The sequence below is a fragment of the Bos indicus genome, chromosome 20 (genome assembly GCF_029378745.1).
Source record: "Bos indicus isolate NIAB-ARS_2022 breed Sahiwal x Tharparkar chromosome 20, NIAB-ARS_B.indTharparkar_mat_pri_1.0, whole genome shotgun sequence".
In the NCBI taxonomy this organism is placed as follows: Eukaryota; Metazoa; Chordata; class Mammalia; order Artiodactyla; family Bovidae; genus Bos; species Bos indicus.
In genome coordinates this window covers 65,127,831-65,149,431 of record NC_091779.1, presented here as the reverse complement: position 1 = coordinate 65,149,431, position 21,601 = coordinate 65,127,831, and the positions used below count along the sequence as shown (strand labels likewise).

Below are 21,601 nucleotides of genomic sequence, written 5' to 3'. Positions count from 1 at the left end.
ATTGTCCTTAGAAAGCTTCTCTTCTCATGGATTACCCTCTCTTCTACTGGTTTCTCAGGAGTGGAATGAATGAATCAAAAGAGAACAAGCATTTGGGAGCTTTTCATCCTTGTAGTGAAGTCATGAGCTCTGGGGGCTCTCCATCCTTGTAGTGAAGTCATGAGCACTGGGGGCTCTCCATCTTTGTAGTGAAGTCACTCAGTCGTGTCCGACTCTTTCTGACTCCATGGACTGTAGCCCACCAGGCTCCTCCATCCGTGGGATTTTCCAGACAAGAATACTGGAGTGGGTTGCCACTTCCTTCCCCAGGAGATCTTCCCCACCCAGGGACTGAACTCGGGTCTCCCGCATTGCAGGCGGATGCTTTACCATCTGAGCCACCAGTATTCTTATCTGGAAAATCCCATGGATGGAGGAGCCTGGTAGGCTACAGTCCATGGGGTCGCAAAGAGTCGGACATGACTGAGCAGCTTCACTTTCACCTTCATCCTTGTAGTCAAACACCTCCCTGAGAGGGTCGTGTCCATATGGGCACCAAGTGCTTCCTCAGTTGTCACTGTGCTTTTCCAGGTGACAGAGGAGACGAGCATCATCCTACAGACCCTAGGCTACACGTGCACGTGTCGGGGAATCATCAATGTGAAAGGAAAGGGGGACCTGAAGACCTACTTCGTCAACACGGAGATGTCACGGTCCCTTTCTCAGAGCAACCTGACCTCCTGAAGCCTCGCCTTTGTTTCGGTGGGAGGACTGTACCTTCAGGACGATGACAACGCACTTTCTGACTGCCACTCGCGTCCCTCGTCTGTGGTGTGTGTGTGTGCTCTGTTCTGTCCTCCGGAGCCTCTGCAGACTCCTTCCTGTGACCTGGTGGCCTGCCGTTCGGTGTCTGACGTGTGCCAAGATTGCCCTGCCACTCGCACTGTGCTTACTCCTAGCAGAAGGAACAGGAGCGCGCATTACCGCAGAAGAGCCTTCAGCGAAACTGACAAAGAGGGGAGAAATGAAACAAACAAAAATTCTTAAGGCAATAAAACTAGGGGAGGGGGGCTGTATATTATCTTCCGGTGCATGTTCTTTTCTGGAAAATATGGTAGCTCGCCAACCGCATCCGCTAGTCTGATACTAAAACACACAGTATTTGTGACTAAGTTGATTCTGTTGCCCCACCTGGAATCCGACGTGTTCGCCCACGTGTCTCATTGCAGTGACTGTCCACGGGCCCAGCTGGGACCCGGGGGCCCCCGTCACCCTGCTCTCTCGTGTCTCGTGCCAGCAACACCTCACCATCCATCACCAGAATTAGTTCTTACGACCTAGGACTAGTTTTGTACCAGACGCGTCTGATGTTTTGATGCCATTGTCTTTTGTAAGGTTAATTCATTAAAAGTTTTATGTACTTTGGTTGATAGTCTGTGTCTTCCCCACCACACCCCCCGCCCTCTTTCCAGAATTGAGTTGGTTTTCCACGTCTTCTCCCCTGGACAGAGCTGTTTCAGAAGGGACTCTCCCAGAAGCAGAGGAGGAGCTATCCTTTTTCTGATGTTTATTTATTTGGCTGCCTCGGGCCTTAGTTGCAGCATATGGGATCGTCACTGCATCACGATGGACCTTACGTCGCAGGGCATGGTCTCTCCAGTGTGGCCCACAAGCACAGTAGTTGCCGCTCAGGCTTAGTTTCCCCAAGACACGTGGGATCCTAGTTCCCCAACCAGGGATGGAACCCACATCCCCTGCATTGCAGGGAGGATTCCAGAGCACTGAGCCACCAGGGAAGTCCCTGAGACTGTTGAGCTCTCCTTGAGTAACTTAGATGGAGACAGAGTTTGTGGTGCTGGTCACTGATTATGCAGCGCTCTGGAAAGTGTGTCACATGATTTTCATCTTGACCTCTCTATAGAGCATTTTCAGGAGACGTGGCTTCAATCTCTGTGTCAAGAAGATCCCCTGGAGTAGGAAATGGCAACCCACTCCAGCATTCTTACCTGGAAAGGCCCACGGACAGAGAAGCCTGGTGAGCTACAGTCCATGGGGTCACAAAAGACTTGGGCATGACTTAGCTACTCAACAACACAGAAGATTTACAGGGAAAACTATTTTACCAGTAGAACGATCCTCTGCTAGCATCAGCACATGCTCTGTTCACACACTCTGGTCCACTGTAATACTTCAGTAGAGCTGTGAGACACAGAATAATTTGGAATTCTGTACATCAGCATGCCAGTAATTTGAGCTAATGAAAGAAGCTGCCAAAACTCCACGGGTTTCCGGTTATGTCTGAGGAGACTTAAGATGGCACAAAGGCAACAGCTGTGCATTGTTGAAGACAGGAACACTGGAAAAGCGTGTTTCTGTAAATCCAACACTAAAGTTTTGGTGTCTTTCTTTACATAAAGATATCATACTTTACCAAAGTGAAAGTGAAGTTGCTCAGTGGTGTCTGACTCTTTGCAAACCCATAAACTGTAGCCTACCAGCCTCCTCCATCCATGGGATTTTCCAGGTAAGAATACTGGAGTGGGTTGCCATTTCCTTCTCCAGGAGCTCTTCCCAACCCAGGGATTGAACCTGGGTTGTAGGCAGATTCTTTACCGTCTGAGCCACCAGGGAAGTCCAATACTTTACCAAAGAGAGGAGTAAATAGCAGATTGGCCAAAAAGTCTGTTCGGGTTTTTCAGTAAGCTGTTACGAGAAAATCCAAACAGAACTTTTTGGCCAACCCAGGTCATGCATAATGGAATGTCTAAAAGTAGAGCTGCAAACGCCAGCCTGTCTGGGCAGACTGTAGCTCAGGGTAGGACTCTGTAAAAGGTAGAAGACCCCAGTGATCCACTAGGAAGCGGCTGGGAACTTGGACTTGAAGCAGGAAAGCCCTCGGTTTGATCCCTGCCTCTGGTGTTTTGCTAGCTGTGAGACTTTGAACACACATTTCAGTTTCTCTTAGGAGTATTTTCCTCATTGGCAGCTCATGGGGTCAAGTCTGATTAACAGAGCTAATGACCACGAGAGAGGCTGGCGGGTACCCAGGCCTTGCTCCTGCCAGTGCATTGCAGGATCAACACGGCCGCCCTGCCAGGACCGTGGCACATACTCAGTAAAAAGCGCTTATCAAAATTAATAACCAGCCTTCATCCCAGAGTGGGGATACAGCATGACTGGTCCATTTGTCTGCCTCAGTCAGAAAATTTTTAATCCTATAATTGCAACTCAGCATTGGCCTTAATACATCTAATTCTCTAGAAAGGTGAGTGAAAGGAGAAAAATGGTATAAGGGCATTTGTCTTCACTGTAACCAAAATCTGGGCTAGGACGCCCTAGGTTCACTGACTTCAGATGGTGCCTGTGGGTTCTTCTTCCCTTACAGCCTACAGCAGCCGCCCTAGGGTTCCCATGTCACCTGCCCTTAAAAGAAGACACCTGCAAATGAGTGATTCACCAAAAGATCTTTTTTTTTAAAATTTATTTATTTTAATTGGAGGCTAATCACTTTACAATATTATGGTGGTTTTTGCCATATGTTGACATGAATCAGCCATGGGTGGATGCGGAGGGAGGTGGGAGGGGGTTTGGGGACAGGGGGGGACACATGTACACCCAAGAGCTCTCTTTTATAAAATATTTATTTATTGGCTGTGGTGGGTCTTAGTTGAGGCATTCGAACTTTTATTTGTGGCATATAGGATCTAGTTCCCTGACCAGGGATCAAACCTGGGCCCCCTGCATTGGGATCTCGGAGTCTTAGCCACTGGATCACCAGGGAAGTCTCTGCCAGGCACTCTTAAATGTTTCCCCTCAACCCCTGCCCTGGAATGCAAAGGCAGATTTTTTTTTTTTTTGCCCCCAAGGCTGTATCTCCAGTCTCATCAAACAGTAGACTTTTTAAAGCAATGAGTCATTATCAGAGTCCACCTCTCAAAGGTCTGTGCATACCTGGCTCTCTCAAAGTGAGGTTCCCAGACAGCAGCATCAGCATGACCTGGGAACATGTTAAAAACGCACATGCTTCAGGCCCCAACGCAGATCTGCCAAGTTGGAAATCCTGGTGGGCAGTGGGGGAGCACGCTCGCTGTGCTTAGGAGAACAACTCCACATGATTTTGATCCACAGGCAAGCCTGAGACCCCCTGCATTTTGCAAGAGAGGAAACGGGGTGCAGAGAGGTCCGGGGGCTTGCCCCAAGTTTCCCAGATGACCAAGATGAGATAAAACGGAAAGCTGCTTGTTTCCTGAATCTGAAAGTTGTGGCTCAGGGTCAAGGCCCCCGCAGTTTGGGCAACTCCAGACATTCCCATGAGCAGATCATGCAAATGAGAGGACCTGTCATCCACGTCCATCAGCCATCATGCCTGCGACACCAACAACAGGTAAGACTCCTCAGGCTCTTCTGAACCTCCAAGTCTTGTAGGAATTCCGCTCCAATGAAAAATGCTGTGGATCCAGTCCCCTTAATTCTGCAGAGTTTTCGATACGCCTGTTTAAAGAAGTCTACCTTATCATCAGTCTTCCATGTTTTTCCTTTTCCCAGTGCAGCAGCGCTTTCCTAAAGACAGCAACACTCTGCTTTTGAAAAACACTGACTCGTGGTGGAAACTTGATAGGTCGAAACAAATCCTTTCAATATATGTTTCTCTTTGATAAAGTTGACTAACAGGCATTCATTGTTGTCTTTGAAGTGTAAAAGTCAAGATGCTAAAATAAATACATTTAATTTTCCCTTGCTGTCTAACAAATGTGAATTTTTGAAATCTTGCCCAGTTCAAGGCCTGCTTTTTAAAAGCAGTGGAAGGGTAAGGGAGTGGGGTCTGACTTAAGGTAACTGAAAGTAATCTAGTCTGTTAATTTACGGCAACTACTTTCAGATGAAGGCATTTCTTTGAGATGCTTTGTCTTTCTCGATAATCAAGACTGAAAAAAGTGTAATTTATAAAAATTTCCATAACCCAAACTTTGTATACTTTCTATGATGTTATTATAAATGTAGCTAACACACCCAAAGGCATTCCAAATAAACTGCTAGTTATTTGAAAAAAAAAATTTTTTTTAAGCCAGCTATAGTGAAAGTACTCTTGCCTGGAAAATCCCATGGACGGAGGAGTGTGGTAGGCTACAGTCCATGGGGTTGCAAAGAGTCAGACAGGACTGATCCACTTCACTTTCACTTTTCATAGTGAAAAAACATTTTCAAAAGTATAAAGAAATATTTAAGAGCCGCTCAACCTTGAAATTGCCAGGAACACAGTGTCATAAAGTCCTTAGAACAATACAAGGAGCAATGGAGGAATCAGCACTGAAATTAATTAATCACCTGCCCATTAACTGCTAAGCTGTGGGAAATTTAATCACAATAGATGAGGGGTGATTTCTTCCAAGAGATCCATTCATTTAAACCATAGCCAAATCTTAACACTTGAAATAAGTTTCAAATCATCTCCAGAGTAAACATTTCCAACTTTCGTTAAAAGCAGCAGCTGCTTCCTAAAAGAAAACTACAAATGAACCGTCACTGCCCTATGGGGTCATCGAAGACCACATTCCAGTGGCCCCTTGATTCCCACACAAACTCTTCAAGGCTTGGAACTCCCACTTTAAAGATTGGGCTTCTCTGGTGGTCCACTGGTTAAGAATCTGCCTTACAATGCAGCAGACACGGGTTCAATCCCTGGTCTGGGAAGATTTCACCTGTCCTGGGGCAACTAAGCCAGAAGCCCTAGAGCCCAGGCTCCGCAGCCAGAGAAGCCGTGGCAGTGAGAAGCCCCTGCACCCCCTGGGGGAGTACTGCCCCTGCTCACTGGCCACTGGTCCTGCAGGGGGCTTTTGTCCTTAGTTATGCAAATTTCTGTGATTTGTGCCTCAGACCTCTGGCGGGGGAGGGGGCGGTTGTAGAATCTAGAGTCTAATTGTGCCAAAAGCAATTTTATTTTATCTCCCATTAAGTGTTACCTGTGCCAAGAGACGGTAGCAGTTCCCATAACTGGTAAGAAAAACATCTGAACACCATTGCTATGAGCGCCTGTCAGGGAGACACGCAAACCTGCAGAGGAGCAAACAGAAAGCAAAACCAACCGCGGTCAAGGGGGAACAAAGTTTTCACTTTATTCAGATGCCCGCAATGGATCACTCTCCAGCATCATTTCATCTTGAAATTGGTTCCAGCGGAAAAACGTCCTACCAGGTGTCCATCCTAAGAATCGCAGGCCTTTGGCCAGGCTGGTCGCCCAGGAAATACACAGGCAAGCAGCCCTGCGTGGTCCTTGGTCCTTCCCCGCGACCCAGCGCGCATCCAGGGGAATCAGGGGCGCCCACCGGCCCCGGGAGGCCCTCCGAGCGTCCCCAGCGCTGCCCTCCCTCCTGCCTCGCTCGTGCGCCCTTCGGCCCATGGAAGGAGCTCAGGCAGGAGAGATGTGCCCGAAGCCAGGCGCCTTGATACTGGTGATATCGTTCTTCCGGTAGAAGTCGGCCTTCACGTGGCCCGCGCGGCCGTGGTCGCGGTTCAGAGGCTCCACGGGCTGGTCGATGCGCCGCCCGTAGACCGAAGACGACAGCACCCCCACCGGCCGCTCGCACTCCTGTAGGAGGGGAAGTAGAGCGTTCTCAGCTGTCCATGCCTTCGTGTCCCACACCCGCCTCCCGCCTCCACCGGGCTTCTCGGTGCACAAGAAACCTACAAATGAACCATCGCAGCCCCTAAGGAGCCGGTTAAGACCACACTGACGCCGGGGTGGGGTGGGGGGTGCTCTTCAACCAGGTCAGATTCTGTCCCCTCTGCTCCAGGCCCCCAGTGTCCTCAAGACGTTCAGAGGACAGTCCAAGATCTTGCAGGGACGCCAGGTACCCACTGCCTTCAGGATCGAGTTCCTCCTCCTTCTCTTCCCTTCTCCCTGCTGCTCCTCCCGCCTGTCTTCTGTTCCCCTCCTTCCTTCTCCCAAACACTCATCTCCCCAACTCCTTATCTCCCCAGCCCCCATCACATCCCCAGACCTCCACATCCCCTTAAAAGGCTGTGTCTCTTTGCGTACCACTGATCACTGCCTGGAATTCAGTTCATCATTTACTGGTTTTTTTTCTTCTGTCTCCTCATGGGAATTTCAGCTCTATGAGGGCAGACACTCCTGTTTTGTTCACTTTATACTCAGTGGCATATGGGAGGTGCTCAAAATGTCTGACTGACTTTAAGTCATGCTAGGCATATATACTTGTGAGAAAAGTGAAAGTGAAATCACTTATGTCTGACTCTCTGCAACTGTAGTCCACCAGGCTCCTCCATCCATGGGGTTTTCCAGACAAGAATACTGGAGTGGGTTGCCATTTCCTTCTTCAGACCTTCCTGACCAGACATTGAACCCGGGTCTCCCTCATTGTAGGCAGACACTTTATCCTCTGAGCCACCAGGAAAGTCCGTACTTGTAAGAGAAAAGCACTAACTTCACTACTAACTGGGAATGAATTAATACAAACCAAAACCCACAGACTCATTGGAAAAGACCCTGATGCTGGGAAAAACTGAGGACACAAGGAGAAGGGGGCAACAGAGGATGAGAGGGTTGGATGGCATCACCGACTCAACCGGCATGAGTTTGAACAAGCTCTGGGAGATACTGAAGGACAGGGAAGTGCTGTCCATGTGGGTCGCAAAGAGTGGGACACGACTTAGCCACTGAATAACAACAACACAGCAGGAAAACTGTTCCTGTCTGTGACTTAAGCAGTGATACCTCTCAGCATTTCCATCATTCAGCTTCACGTCAATTACAAGTTTCATGGAAACTGACATGGCGACATTCTAAAACATTAACAGTGGCAGGCAAAAATCCTCTGATCAAAAAGCAGTCCCACCAGAAGCTCTTACATGCTGATTTCTGTGTATTGTACAAAGATGATGATATTAGTGCAGCACATGAATTTTAATAAACATACTGTCCTCACATCAGACTTTATGGAGACAATGTTCTAGTGTGGAAGTGGGGTCTAACCCAGTGGGCAGATGGTCCTGACCCTGCCTAGGGGATGCACAGCCTCCTCCTCCTCCTTCCCTCCACCCCAGGCATCTGCTGTGAGCCTGACCTTCTCACCCTGGAAGTCTGGTTCCCTTGGTTGGTCACCACCCACCCTGTCAGCTCCTTCCAGAAATCTATTCAGATAAACAGAGGACCTGAACCATACAATGGTGCACACAGCAGCCCAGTAACTCGCGAGAAATAATCTCTCTTGCCTGTGTGCTTCCATTCCTGGGAGGCCAGGGCCCTGGAACCATGATACCAGGCCTCAGAGGTTCAGCAAAGACCTGTTTATCTGTTGGAAAGAACTTCTGAGTTTTGCTGTCATGGAATTGTTAAATTCTATAGGACTGGGCTGGGCTTCCCTGGTCATAAAGAATCTGTCTGCAATACAGGAAACCCAGGTTTGATCCCTGGTTTGGGAAGATCCCCTGGAGAAGGGAATGGCAATCCACTCCAGTGAATGGAGAATTCCATGGACAGAGGAGCCTGGCAGGCTACAGTCCACGGGGTCGCAAAGAGTCGGACAGCACTGAGCGACTGACACTTTCACTTTCATAGGACTAAACAACAGTCACAGAAATGAATAGACTGTTTAACAGGGCAGAACCAAGCGACAGTGACCGCAGCTTCATCGTCTCTTCCTGGCACCGGAAGATAGGGGAGAGTTTCGTGCGGCCGACTGGACACAGTGGTGAAAACGCACACCGGGAATCTGTTCACGCCCGGTGATACCCTCTTGCTATTACCTCCTCATTAATGCGGAGTCCCAGGCTTTTGGCGTGTTCTCTGTCATCTCGGTGTAACTTCTGATTATAACCTGGATCCCTCTTAAAAACACAGTCATACAGGGAAATGATTCCAGTCTGGGAATAAAAAGAGAAAGCAAGCCATGGGTTTATTCAGGGGCTGAGTCGTGGAAGTTTCAGGGGGCTTGAAAAGCCTGAACTCTCCCTGATGGAGAGTAGAGATAATGTATAGAGATTCCCCACAGCAACAAACGTGTGTAGAGAAGGTCATCATGTGGGCAGCGACGAGAGCACGGAGGCCAGGCCCCTGGTTCCCGAGAGCCCCCAACGGGGTAAAGATGTTTCCAGGGGCAATTTTCCTCCACTTGTTACAGACCCCCTTCTTCCCAGAAGAGGCTCCTCACTCTCCCTGACTCCATCCTGGAGCGCAAACCTTAAAATAATAATAATCTGTTTGATATCTGTTTTCTCCTTCATTTTTGCTTCTCTTGAATTTCTCAAATTTTCTCTAATAGGCTGGTACAACTTTGAAAAGCAAACAATCTCTGAATATTAGGACAATATATCCAAAGAGATGTTCTCCTTCTTCAGAGAGACAGAAATATTTTAATCATATACAGCAGCTATAAAAGCTATAATTCATATATGTATGAACATAGATATATATGTTTGGCATGTTATATATACATGCAAACTATTCATGTGTTTTATACATATAGCAAACATATGCATAAAACACACACACACACAGCTCTGATGTGTTAGAAAATGATCCTGTTAACAGAACTACCATCTGTAACATCTCCATAATTTTAATCCCCAATTTTTCTTACTACAGAAATAAAACTGCCTTATTTGGTATCTAGTAAAAGAAGAAATCCATGTATCAGCCAATCTCTAATTTCCACCTTATAAGTCAGGCCTGTCATTTATGTTCCTCCAGCCAAGTGCTGATAACGGTCTGTATAGTCAAAGCTATGGTGTTTCTAGTAGTCATGTACGGATGTGAGAGCTGGACTGTAAAGAAGGCTGAGCACGGAAGAATTGATGCTTTCGAATTGTGGTGCTGGAGAAGACTCCTGAGAGTCCCTTGGAAAGTAAGGAGATCAAACCAGTCAGTCCTAAAGGAAATCAACCCTGAGTATTCATTGGAAGGACTGATGCTAAAGCTGAAACTCCAATACTTTGGCCACCTGATGCAAAGAACTGACTCATGGGAAAAGACCCTGATGCTGGGAAAGACTGAAGGTGGGAGGAGAAGGGTATGACAGAGGATGGCATGGTTGGATGGCATCATCAATTCAGTGGACATGAGTTTGAGCAAACTCCAAGAGATAGTGAAGGACAGGGAAGCCTGGCATGCTGCAGTCCATGGGGTCAAAGAGTCAGACATGACTTAGTGACTTAATAACTACAAAAACCATCTGCCTTGAATCCTCCAACAGTGAACACAGATGGGCCATCTCACTGGAATTGGGATCACAGGGTCTGAGGCTGCTTATTATTTTTTTCCTAGTATTCTAGGGAAAAAATTCTAGTATTCATGCTAGAATGACCCCCTCCAACTGCAGGACACAGAGGTACAAGGTCACAGTGAAAAGGATGCATGATGTGTGCACCATCTGGTGGAAATCACATCCCGCAGACTCTCAGTGCGGGAACTCAGGGCTTCCAGCAAAAGTGGAAACGGCTGGAGTGTGACGAAGCTTCAGCCCAGCCTTGGAAACGCCTTCACGCATCATCCATCCTGTGCAGGACAGTCCGCTCCTGCTCAGGAAGGTCTGAAGATAACCCAGACATGACTGCTGTCCTGGTACCAGTCCTACAGAGCCCAAGCTTGCTCTGCTCGAAGCTCAAGAGGCCAGTGAATCTACGAGGCAGGGTTTGAGGCAAGAAATTAGCCAGCTGACCGAGGAGCTGGCAAACTAACATCTTAAAATGACCATCTCATCAGGGTCTAGATGCCGGGTTCCTTTATAGAACAGAGATTGGAGGGTGGGGGACTGGGGAGGTGACAAAGTAAGCAAAGTAAAAAGGCCATTAATCTTACAAGTATCTCCTAGAATGGCAAGCCTCAGGCAGAGGATGTTAATTTCTTCCTTCTTGTCATCACAAGTGGACAGGGTCCTGAACAAAGGCACTTTTTCTCAACAGTCAGGCAGAGGGGCAGGGCCCTCTGAGGCAGCCCACTATGAATTATTATAATAACAGAAGCAACAGAAAGCAAGTCAACACACTTCCAACATGGAGCCATTTTGGCTCTTCCCTACAACACCATTAACCATCTAGTCAGGAAAACAAGGCTGTCTTTTAGAAACATTATTCTCAGGTTCTTCAAAGTTTCAGAGGCACCATGTACAAGACACTGATTCAGTGATGCTGGAATGCTGACCTGCCTGCATTCTAAGTCACTCCAAGTGCTAGAGGGGGAGCTGTGGCTTCTCAGTCTGTGCCCCAGTGGGCATGGAATGAGGTCGCCTTGCAGGAGCTTCTTCTCGGCACCGCCTTGTCTCTCCCACGCAGCTGCTGGGTCTGTGCATGCCCTGGTTTAGCCGGCCCTGACTTTCACCCCTCCTGAAGGCAACCTACAGCCTCCTGAAGGCAACCTTGTACTCAGTTCAGTTCAGTCACTCAGTCGTGTCCAATTGAGACCCCATGGACTGCAGCACGCCAGGCTTCCCTGTCCATCCCCAACTTGCTCAAACTCATGTCCATTGAGTCAGTGATACCATCCAGTCATCTTACCTCTATCATCCCCTTCTCCTCCTGCCTTCAATCTCTCCCAGCATCAGGGTCTTTTCCAATGAGTCAATTCTTTGCAGCAGGTAGCCAAAGTATTGGAGTTTCAGCTTCAGCATCAGTCCTTCCAACGAATATTCAGGACTGACTTCCTTTAGGATGGACTGGTTGGATCTCCTTACAGTTCAAGGGACTCTCAAGAGTCTTCTCCAACACCACAGTTCAAAAGCATCAATTCTTCAGAGCTCAACTTTCTTTATAGTCCAACTCTCACATCCATACATGACCATGTCAAGTGGCATATGGGATCTTATTTCCCTGACCAGGGACTGAACCCCTGCCCCCTGCATTGGAAACACAGTGTCTTAACCACTGGACCACCAGGGAAGTCCAACCTTGTACTCACACAGATAAAAAAGCCAAAGACCCAGATCAATGGAGAGGTGATACATTATTCAGATTTTCGTGCCATGAACATTGGCTAGCTGTTTGGGGGAAAAAGAAAATGAAACAAGTCTTCATATCACACTACAGGCAAAAGTAAACTCAGGATGGATTAGTGAAATAGTTGAAAAGAAAAGCCATAAGGGGCCTCCTAGGCATAAAAGCAAAAGGGGAAATACCGCAAAGAGAATACCCACCACTCTGACCATGTAAAATCAGAAATTTGCTTATCACATAAAATTCAAACTTTAAAAACCTTTAGGAAATGATAGAGAAACCTCAGTATCTTTTTTTATAGACTCTTTATTTTTTTGGCCACACAGCATGGCATGTTAGATCTTCATTCCCCAACCAGTGATCAAACCCACACCCCCCTGCATTAGAAGTATGGAGTCAATCACTGGGCCTCCAGGGAAGTCCAAAATCTCAGTTATCTTTAACATCAATGAGTAGGATGTGCACAGAAGCAGAAGCTGGAGGGGTTGGCTGGGTGTTCGCTTCTAGCCTAGACAGATTAAGGAAATCTTGCAGCAAAAAAAAATTTTTTTAATAATTCCCAGGCCAGTGGGCCCTGCAGAAATACATCAGAAGCTCAAGGATGCCTGCCACCCATTCTGTTGGGATGGTGGGAGGCAGGTTCTCCAAACAAGCATGCCCACCTTCTGTAAGGGAGCTACTGCAATGTGGACCATTCCCTTTTGGGTTCAGAGCTACAGGCCAGCCCCAGCAGAAGCCCAAAGGCAGACACAGACAGTAACTTGAAAGTCCGTCACCTCCATTTACACAGTAATACAATCTGGGCTCTTTGTCGTAATCTAGATGTTTCATCATCACTGGAATCCCTCCGGGCCCAGCTGACCCATGAAATAGGTGTGTTTCAGAAAGAGCCCACAGTGCAACCAAATGACCTGTTTCCCTAGGACCAGGAGCAGCTGGTGCTGGCCACGGGTGTCCCCTTCTGCACCCAGAGAACCTCGGCCAGAGAGGAGGTGAGCAGCGGGGATCCTAGGGGCCATCTCCTCTAGGGCTGTGGGTTTTATTATGCCCAGTGCCTCCTCTCAATCTTGGAAGCTGTCTTCCCAGAAGTTACACAAATTCTCACACAAATAGTTGGGGTAAGATTCTGAGCAAACTGAGGTCCAAGTCCTTTATTTTCTCCTCCCTTTCAGACCATTCTGAAAGTAAATACACTCTCCATTGAAACTTTAAACCAGATCAGCTCTGCAAAGAAGAAACAAGAGAAAGGAAACAAACATATTTTTCCACTGTGGCAAAAGTCCCAGTTCCACTGGGACTACTGAGTGCCCACCAAACACCTTTCTTCTTCCAGCGCAAACAGAAGACTGCAATGTCCAGTTCCCATCATAATATCCAGGGCAGGTGGGATACAGCTCTGGCCAGGGAATGAGGGTGAAATCAGTGGACACCACCTTCTAGGCCTAGTCCCCGAGAAACTCTCCTGCAGGCCTGCACACTCTCCCTGCCTGCTCTTTGTTGTTGTTCGGTCGCTAAGTCAAGTCTGACTCTTTGCAACCCCATGGACTGCAGCACGCCAGGCTTCCCTGTCCTTCACTGTCTCCCAGAGTTTGCTCAAACTCATGTGCATTGAGTCAATGATGCCATCCAACCATCTCATCCTCTGTTGTCATCACTTTATCCTCCTGCCCTCAGTGTTTCCCAGAATCAGGGGCTTTTCCAGTGAGTTATGTCTTCATATCAGGTGGGCAAAGTATTGGAGCTTCAGCATCAGTTCTTCCAATGAATATTCAGGCTTGAGTTTCTTTAGGAGTGACTGGTTTGATCTTCGTGCTGTCCAAGGGATTCTCAAGAGTCTTCTCCAGCACCACAGTTTGAAAACATCAATTCTCACCTTGCTCAATGGCCAGCAAATTAAAGGATCCAAGGAAGGACTACAAAGCCCCAAAGATTCCCAGGCCTTGGCAATAATGGAGCAACTAAAATGAAGAAGCCTAGTTTCCCAAGTCACTACATTCAGAAGAGCTGCCCAGGAGAAACATACATGCTGGGCTATATTTCATTATGTTTATTTGTTTAAGGCCAGTGGTGAGCTTGTGTTAACAACCTGTTCTCTGGGGATAAAAGACCCAATTTTGTAGCATTTGATCATTTCTGTGGTATAGTATGCCCATTGTGGCAATTGTAGGCTTTTAAATGAATACAAAGTCCAGAAGAAATGCTAAAATCCCCCTTTGTCAGTATGATCAGGCTCTGACACCCCACTAGTTAAGACTCTCTGGGTTTGGAGTCCATTTGTCTGCATAGCACGTCCCAGCCTACCTTGACTAAGAAGGTTATGACAGGACTACATTCATCTCCTCTCCTCACGGGCCATGGCACCACTACCTGTCACCTGCAGGCTTTCAGAACTGTCTGCCTACCCAGAGCTGTGTGACCTACTTTCAAAACTGAAAATTCCCAAGGTGACCGAAAGTAGTTTTCTTTGATTCTTAAGAGATTCATTTTTCCGTCTGGTACTTTCAGCACTTCTCCTTGGGACTTAGACAGTAGATGAAGCTTAAGGAGGTTGTTGTCATTAATTTTAACATTGTTCAAAATTCTGTATCTCAGAAGAACTGGAGCTCGTCAAGGACACAACCTTAACATTTTTAAAAGAACAATACTCAACTATCTCTTTGGTTCCCGGCAAAGACTGTTTCCTCTTTGGTGAGTTAAGATCCCAAGTTGGGGAAATTTTCATAACTTTCCAAATAATCTGAATACTTTGTCAATTTAACAAGAGGGGAGGCAGTTGCCTTCTCTCTTCCACTGATACCAGCTCCCCATTCACCCCCGCAACCTCCAACCCGCAGCAATTCACATCCAGGAAGAAAACGCCGTCCACGTGGGCTGAAACCTGAATCTAATCTTACACGTGCCTAATAGGCTTAAGTATATTGGGGAAAGTGCTGTTTGCCTGTAATGCAGGAGACCCAGGTTCAATCCCTGGGTCAGGAAGACCTGCTGAAGAAGGAAATGGCACCCACTCTGATAGTCTTTCCTGGAAAACCCCATGGACAGAGACGCCCCCTACAGTCATTGGGTCACAAATAGTCAAGACACAGCTGAGTGACTAACACTTTTCATGTATTATTTGATTGTTGTACTTCTTAAAAGGGGATGATTATGAAAGAGTCTGAGATGTAGTGTTAAATGAAAAGAGTGTGCTGCAAGTAAACACACATAGTTGTGTAATCATGTGGGAACATGTTACTAGTTTAAGAAGTTTGACACACATGATCACATTCATAAACACACACAGAAGGGCCTTCACCATGTGTTCACACGGCGGTCATGACTGGTAGGAACGCTTCTTCCCCACTCCCGGTGTTTCCTTCCAGAAGGAGGACTTCCACTAGAAGGGCACACATGACCCCCCAGCTCACTCCATCCTCCTTCCTTGGTGACCCCTTCCTAAGTTGGAGGAAGACATTCAGCCCCACCCCTCCAGGCCTTAAGTTTCCAGGGACAGATCACTGAGCAGAGCAAGTGCAGCCAGCCCAGGCAGAGAGAGGCAACCACAGTCCACTCCCAATTTTGGTCCCCCTAGGACAAGAGCAAGGTCAAGGATAACCCAAACAGCAGATAATCCAAAAGGAAACTTCTGTGTAGTCTAAGAGGCTAAACTTGTCAATCAGTGACTTGTCACTTTGTTTAAAAAAATCTGCATCCATTTATTCATCCTTACTGATTCATCAGCAGGTATTTATGACACACCAACTGTGAGACCGTGGGCATTCTTTCAATTGTTGAGGACACAGGAAGCATATGAATAAATCCCTGCTCTCCTATTTTAATGAGAGGGGGGAAAAAAACCCAACAGGATAACTAAGGAAAATATTTAGTAGGTCAGACAGTAGTAGATGCCAAGGAGAAAATCAGGTAGGAGTGGGAACGGAAATGTGTCTTGCAGGGGGCATACTTGCATTTGGCTAATACACGCTGAGACTGGACGGCGTGTGGGTGCGAGAGTCCACTGGATAACAGAGAGAAACCTGTCTAGATTCTAAAAGTGGGCCAGCAACAGAACTGGGGCTCACCTGCCCGAGGTGTGGCAGGCGTATGTGGTGCCTAAAGGCTCCTCCACTCAGGAGGGGCTCGTGGAGCTGAGATTGAACACTTCCTGCATCCTGCATGCTGGCACAGGCCTTTCAAAGATGCCCCTTTGCACCTCTGCATGGTCAGAGGTCTTTTTTACCAAGTCGTTGGCTGCACTTGGCAAAGGGAAATTCAGTATCAGGAGGGTAAAGAAACACTCAACCCCTTGCCTCTGTGTCTCTCCCACAAACCAACAAGGAAAGTTGGCTAATCCCACCAAAGCTGAGATAGGGCTTTCTGAGCAAAGCTTCCTTCACAACAGAGCTATCCACAATTCACATTAGCACGACAGAAACCATATTCTAACACTGCCTAAGGTTTTTTTTTCTCAATGCAGCTCTTAGACTTTGAAAAATTTAATCAAAACCTTCATGAAAGGTCATTCTCCTCTGACTTAGCCTTTGCATTTCAGGAGCTGAAAAGCGGCTGAGGCGGAAGAAGAAGAAAAGTCATTTTTAAATACCATTGACTGAACCTATGGGGAAAGCACACACTGCTAGAGGCCCCTTCGGGAGCGAGACAGGAGTTGATAGCATCTTTTCTGGCAGCTTTAGAGGACAAATTTGTCTTCAGATCCGCGGCATTGAAAGTCAAAGTGTTAGTCACTCAATCGTGTCAGACTCTTTGCTATTCCGTGGTCTGTAGCCTGCTAGGCTCCTCTGTCCTCCTCAGGCAATACTGGAGTAGGTGGCTATTTCCTTCTCCAGGGGATCTTCCCAACCCAGGGATCGAACCCGGGTCTCCTGCAGGGCAGGCATATTCTTTACCACCTGAGCCACGGGCTTTGAATAAGTGTGCTATTATGAGAGCTTTGACTTTGAGCTCCCACAGGGGAGATGCCTTAGAATTTAGGAACCAACAGATTGACACTTTGACACTCAGACTACCTGCCTCACCTGTGTTAATTTCCAACTTTGAACAAGGGTGGAGGATAAAAGACAGGCCCCGAGACCCAGCCTTCAGTGAAAGGAAACTCTAATCATCACTAAGATGAACAAATAAAAAGGATAATAATAAGAAGAGGTCTGCTCACACTGGGTTTACCGTGTGCCACTTTCTACCCCTTCAGTCAGTCGAGTCAGTGATGCCATCCAGCCATTTCATCCTCTGTCGTCCTCTTCTCCTCCTGCTCCCAATCCCTCCCAGCATCAGGGTCTTTTCCAATGAGTCAACTCTTTGCATTAGGTGGCCAAAGTACTGGAGTTTCAGCTTTAGCATCATTCCTTCCAAAGAAATCCCAGGGCTGATCTCCTTCAGGATGGATTGGTTGGATCTCCTTGCAGTCCAAGGGACTCTCAAGAGTCTTCTCCAACACCACAGTTCAAAAGCATCAATTCTTCGGTGCTCAGCCTTCTTCACAGTCCAACTCTCACATCCATACATGACCACTGGAAAAACCATAGCCTTGACTAGACAGACCTTTTTTGGCAAAGTAATGTCTCTGCTTTTCAATATGCTATCTAGGTTGCTCATAACTTTTCTTCCAAGGAGTAAGCATCTTTTAATTTCATGGCTGCAGTCACCATCTGCAGTGATTTTGGAGCCCCAAAAAATAAAATCTGACACTGTTTCCACTGTTTCCCCGTCTATTTTCCATGAAGCAATGGGGCCAGATGCCATGATCTTAGTTTTCTGAATGTTGAGTTTTAAGCCAACTTTTTCACTCTCCTCTTTCACCTTCATCAAGAGGCTTATTAGTTCCTCTTCACATTCTGCCGTAAGGGTGGTGTCATCTGCATATGTGAGGTTATTGATATTTCTCCTGGCAATCTTGATTCCAGCTTGTGCTTCTTCCAGCCCAGCATTTCTGATGATGTACCCTGCATATAAGTTAAATATGCAGGGTGACAACATACAGCCTTGACGTACTCCTTTTCCTATTTGGAACCAGTCTGTTGTTCCATGTCCAGTTCTAACTGTTGCTTCCTGACCTGCATACAAATTCTACCCCTTAGTTAAATTAATTCTCATAAGAGCTCCATGCAGTTGGCTCTGTTTGATCTCTGATTCAGAGATAGGCAAGGTGTGATGCAGTGGTTGCTCTGTGACTTGAGCTAATTAACACAGAGTCAGTACTTTACCCAGCTCTTCCCTGGTGGCTCAGCTGGTGAAGAACCTGCCTGCAATGTGGGAGACCTGGGTTCGATCCCTGGGTCAGGAAGATCCCCTGGAGGAGGGCGTGGCAACCCACTGCAGTAGTCTCACCTGGAGAATCCCATGGATAGACAAGCCTGGAGGGCTACAGTCCTTGGGGTCTCACAGAGTCAACACGCCTGAGTGACTAACACACACACACACACACACACGCACACACACACAGTATTTTCACCCAGGATCCTGAGCTCCTAAGGAACTAACCCGTGAGGGTGACACAGAGACTGACTGAAGAGCTAATTTCTCAGTGTTTCTTCTCAGCTCTGAGCGGAGCTTGGAATTATTTACAAAGAATTTAGTGGCAGCTGGGTCCCCCAGCAAACCTGTGATACACACTTCATCCTCTTTAGTCCAAATACTCTCAAGGTCAGAGGATCAGCTTCTGGAGTCCTGAAGCTGATTAAACACCACTTCACACAAGGACTTCATTACCATTGGGAGTTGGCTTGAGAATGGACTTTGAAATGTATTTTGTGGTTCTTGCTGCCTTGAAGGCCTTTTTATTTAAGTGTTAGCCTTTCTCCTGGGTCATTTTTTTTTTTTTTTCCTGTGACACTAAAGGCTTCAGGACTTGAATTTGCCTATGACCCCAGCAATCAACATTACTGAGTTTTTTTATGTTTTTTTTCCCCTTACAATCTATCTGCATTACTTTTTTAAGGCCCATCCCTACCTTCCCAGGGCAGTAGGACATCAGAGCAGATGTTGGAAGTGTTTTCTGTAAAGGGACAGACAATCACCGTTTTAGACTTTGCCCGTCCCCCTGTCTTGGCTGCAGCTGAACTCTGTGAGGTTGCCACTGACAATACTAAACACATGAGGCCACGACTGTGTTTTAATAAAGCTTTCTTAAAGCGGGTGGCAGGGTGTATTTGAACTACGCTTCTCGCTCACTTTTGATCTCCTTCCAGGCACGGAGACCTGGTCTGGTCACTTTGGGCATCTCTCTGCTGCTTGGTTGATTTGGCCCCAGAAAGTTGGAGCCCCGTGTCTGATTGGTGAATTCAGGAAGAATAAACCGAGTCAGCCAAGCCTGCCGCAGTCAGACCCCAGAAGGAGCATCGCCCAGCGGCGGACCCCAGCTCCCAACCTTCCTCCAGATCCTGGGCACCCAGTAAGCTTCCTGCTCCGGTAGAAGCAATAGGAACCTGGCGACTCCCCTCGCTTCCTCATAGAGCACTCAGCCATAACCCACCCCCAAAAGGCCAGGAGCACTGGCTGAGTGTCCGGCCTACCCCACCCCAGCAGGCCCAGTCCCCCCAGCACCTCTTCCAGGTGTACTGTGCTCCTTCCCCCATCCCCGCTTCATGGCAAACAGATGGGGAATAATAGAAACAGTGAGAGAGTTTATTTTCTTGGGCTCCAAAATCACTGCAGGTGGTGACTGCAGCCTTGAAATTAAGACACTTGCTCCTTGGAAGAAAAGCTATGACTAACCTAGACAGCATATTAAAAAGCAGAGACATTACTATGCCAACAAAGGTTTGTCTAGTCAGAGCTATGGTTTTTCCAGTAGTCATGTACGCATGTGAGAGTTGGACCATAGAGAAAACTGAGCGCCAAAGAATTGATGCTTTTGAACTGTGGTGTTGGAGAAGACTCTTGAGAGTCCCTTGGACTGCAAGGAGATCCAACCAGTCCATCCTAAAGGAAGTCAGTCCTGAATATTAATTGGAAGGACTGATGCTGGAGCTGAAGTTCCAATACTTTGGCCACCTGATGGGAAGAACTGATTCATTGGAAAAGACCCTGATGCTGGGAAAGATTGAAGGCAGGAGGAGAAGGGGATGACACAGCATGAGATGGTTGGATGGTATCACTGACTCAATGGACATGAGTTCGAGCAAGCTCCAGGAGTTGGTGATGGACAGGGAAGCCTGGGGATTGCAAAAAGTCCAACACGACTAACAATTGAACCCACCCCCACCCCCCATCCACCGCCCACCCCAGCTCCACCCCTGCCCAGCCCCTCCGTGGCGGGGCGCGGGGGTCCGCCTTACTCCGCCTTACACCCTAAGACCACTTACGGTGGTCTTAGCAGCGGTTCTCTGGGGTCTAAGAACCCCAGAGAGAGGCCTCTCTACTACTCTCCCACTCCTGTGACCCTGACGCCCCCCTCCCACCTCGAACCTTTTACAGGCTGTGCGGCTCAAGCCCACCCCAGCCTTTTTGTGTAGCCGCATCCCCAGACTCCTAACCTGACACTGAAGCCCCGCCCCACCCTGCATCCACGCCCCCAGAAACCCTTCCCAGCAGTGTAATCCCGCCCCCAGCACCCTCCTTCTCAGTGTTCAGTTTAGTTCCTTCCATCAGTCGTGTCCGAGTCTTTGCGACCCCATGAACTGCAGCATGCCAGGCCTCCCTGTCCATCACCAACTCCTGGAGCTTGCTCAAACTCATGTCCATCAAGTCGGTGATGCCATCCAACCATCTCATCCTCTGTCAGCCCCTTCTCCTCCTGCCTTCAATCCTTCCCAGCATCAGGGTCTTTTCCAATGAATCAGTTCTTTATATCAGGTGGCCATAGTATTGGAGTTTCAGCTTCAGCATCAGGTTGGATCTCCTTGCAGTCCAAGGGACTCTCAAGAGTCTTCTCCAACACTACAGTTCAAAAGCATCAATTATTCGGCGCTCAGCTTTCTGTATGGTCCAACTCTCACATCCATACATGGCTACTGGGAAAACCATAGCTTAGACTACATGGACCGTGGTCTGCAAAGTAATGTCTCTATGTTGTCTCACCCCGTTTCTTCTCCCTCTGAACCCCCTCCACCAGACTCCTTCCCGATTGGGCCGAAGCTCCCAGGACCCGTCCCCTTCGTGAAACACCGCCCCCATCTCATTCCCTGGAAGTGCAGCCCCGCCCCAAACACGTCCCCTTGGTCCCACCCAGGCATTGTAACCCCGCCCCTATTCTCCCCCCACCCCGGTTACCTCCCTGGACTTGCAGTCCCGCCCCCATTAGCCCTCCTGCCCCCTCCCCTCAATGCAGCCCCGCCCTTGACCCCCGCAGCCCCCACCAGCATCCAGTCCTCCGTCCCGGCCCTCAAGCACCCCGCTCACCGCCCCCCCCGCCCCGCCCCAACCCCACCCCAGCTCACCCAGCCCTGGCGGTAGTAGTAGCTGTGCTCCTTGGGGTCCTGGCGCCGCGGAGGGATGTAGCTGAAGGCGGACAGCGCCGAGATGGGCAGCGGCCGGGGCTTGCCCCGCAGCGCGGCGGCCGTGATCTCCTCCTCGTCGTCCTCCATTTGGCCGCCGAGCTCCGTCCGCCCGTCGAGGGCCCGGGTGCAGCCCTGCTAGGCGTCCGGGTTGTGCTGTTGCCTGGAGACTGCGGCCGCGCCGCGCGAGTCTGGGAAGGGCGGGGCGAGGGCGGGGCCGACACGCCCCCATGCCCCCTGGAAACTCC

General features: G+C 48.4%; 2 protein-coding genes across 2 annotated transcripts in view; one reads left to right on the top strand and one right to left on the bottom strand.

Moving 5' to 3' along the window:
* The window catches only part of ADCY2 (adenylate cyclase 2), a 452,864-nt gene extending 451,460 nt beyond the window's left edge, over positions 1-1,404 (top strand). The window contains exon 25 of the mRNA XM_070774872.1: positions 571-1,404. Coding sequence (XP_070630973.1) covers positions 571-723 — 153 coding nt within the window. The 3' untranslated portion in view covers positions 724-1,404. The remainder of the gene's footprint in view (positions 1-570) is intronic.
* A 4,663-nt stretch (positions 1,405-6,067) lies between these two features.
* CFAP90 (cilia and flagella associated protein 90) lies at positions 6,068-21,524 on the bottom strand. The gene is made up of 3 exons (XM_019982710.2): positions 21,297-21,524; positions 8,743-8,859; positions 6,068-6,565 (listed from the first exon to the last, which is right to left on the bottom strand). The coding sequence occupies exons 1-3, from the start codon at positions 21,441-21,443 to the stop codon at positions 6,386-6,388; spliced, it is 444 nt and encodes a 147-aa protein (XP_019838269.2). The 5' UTR covers positions 21,444-21,524; the 3' UTR covers positions 6,068-6,385.
* Positions 21,525-21,601: the final 77 nt, after the last annotated feature.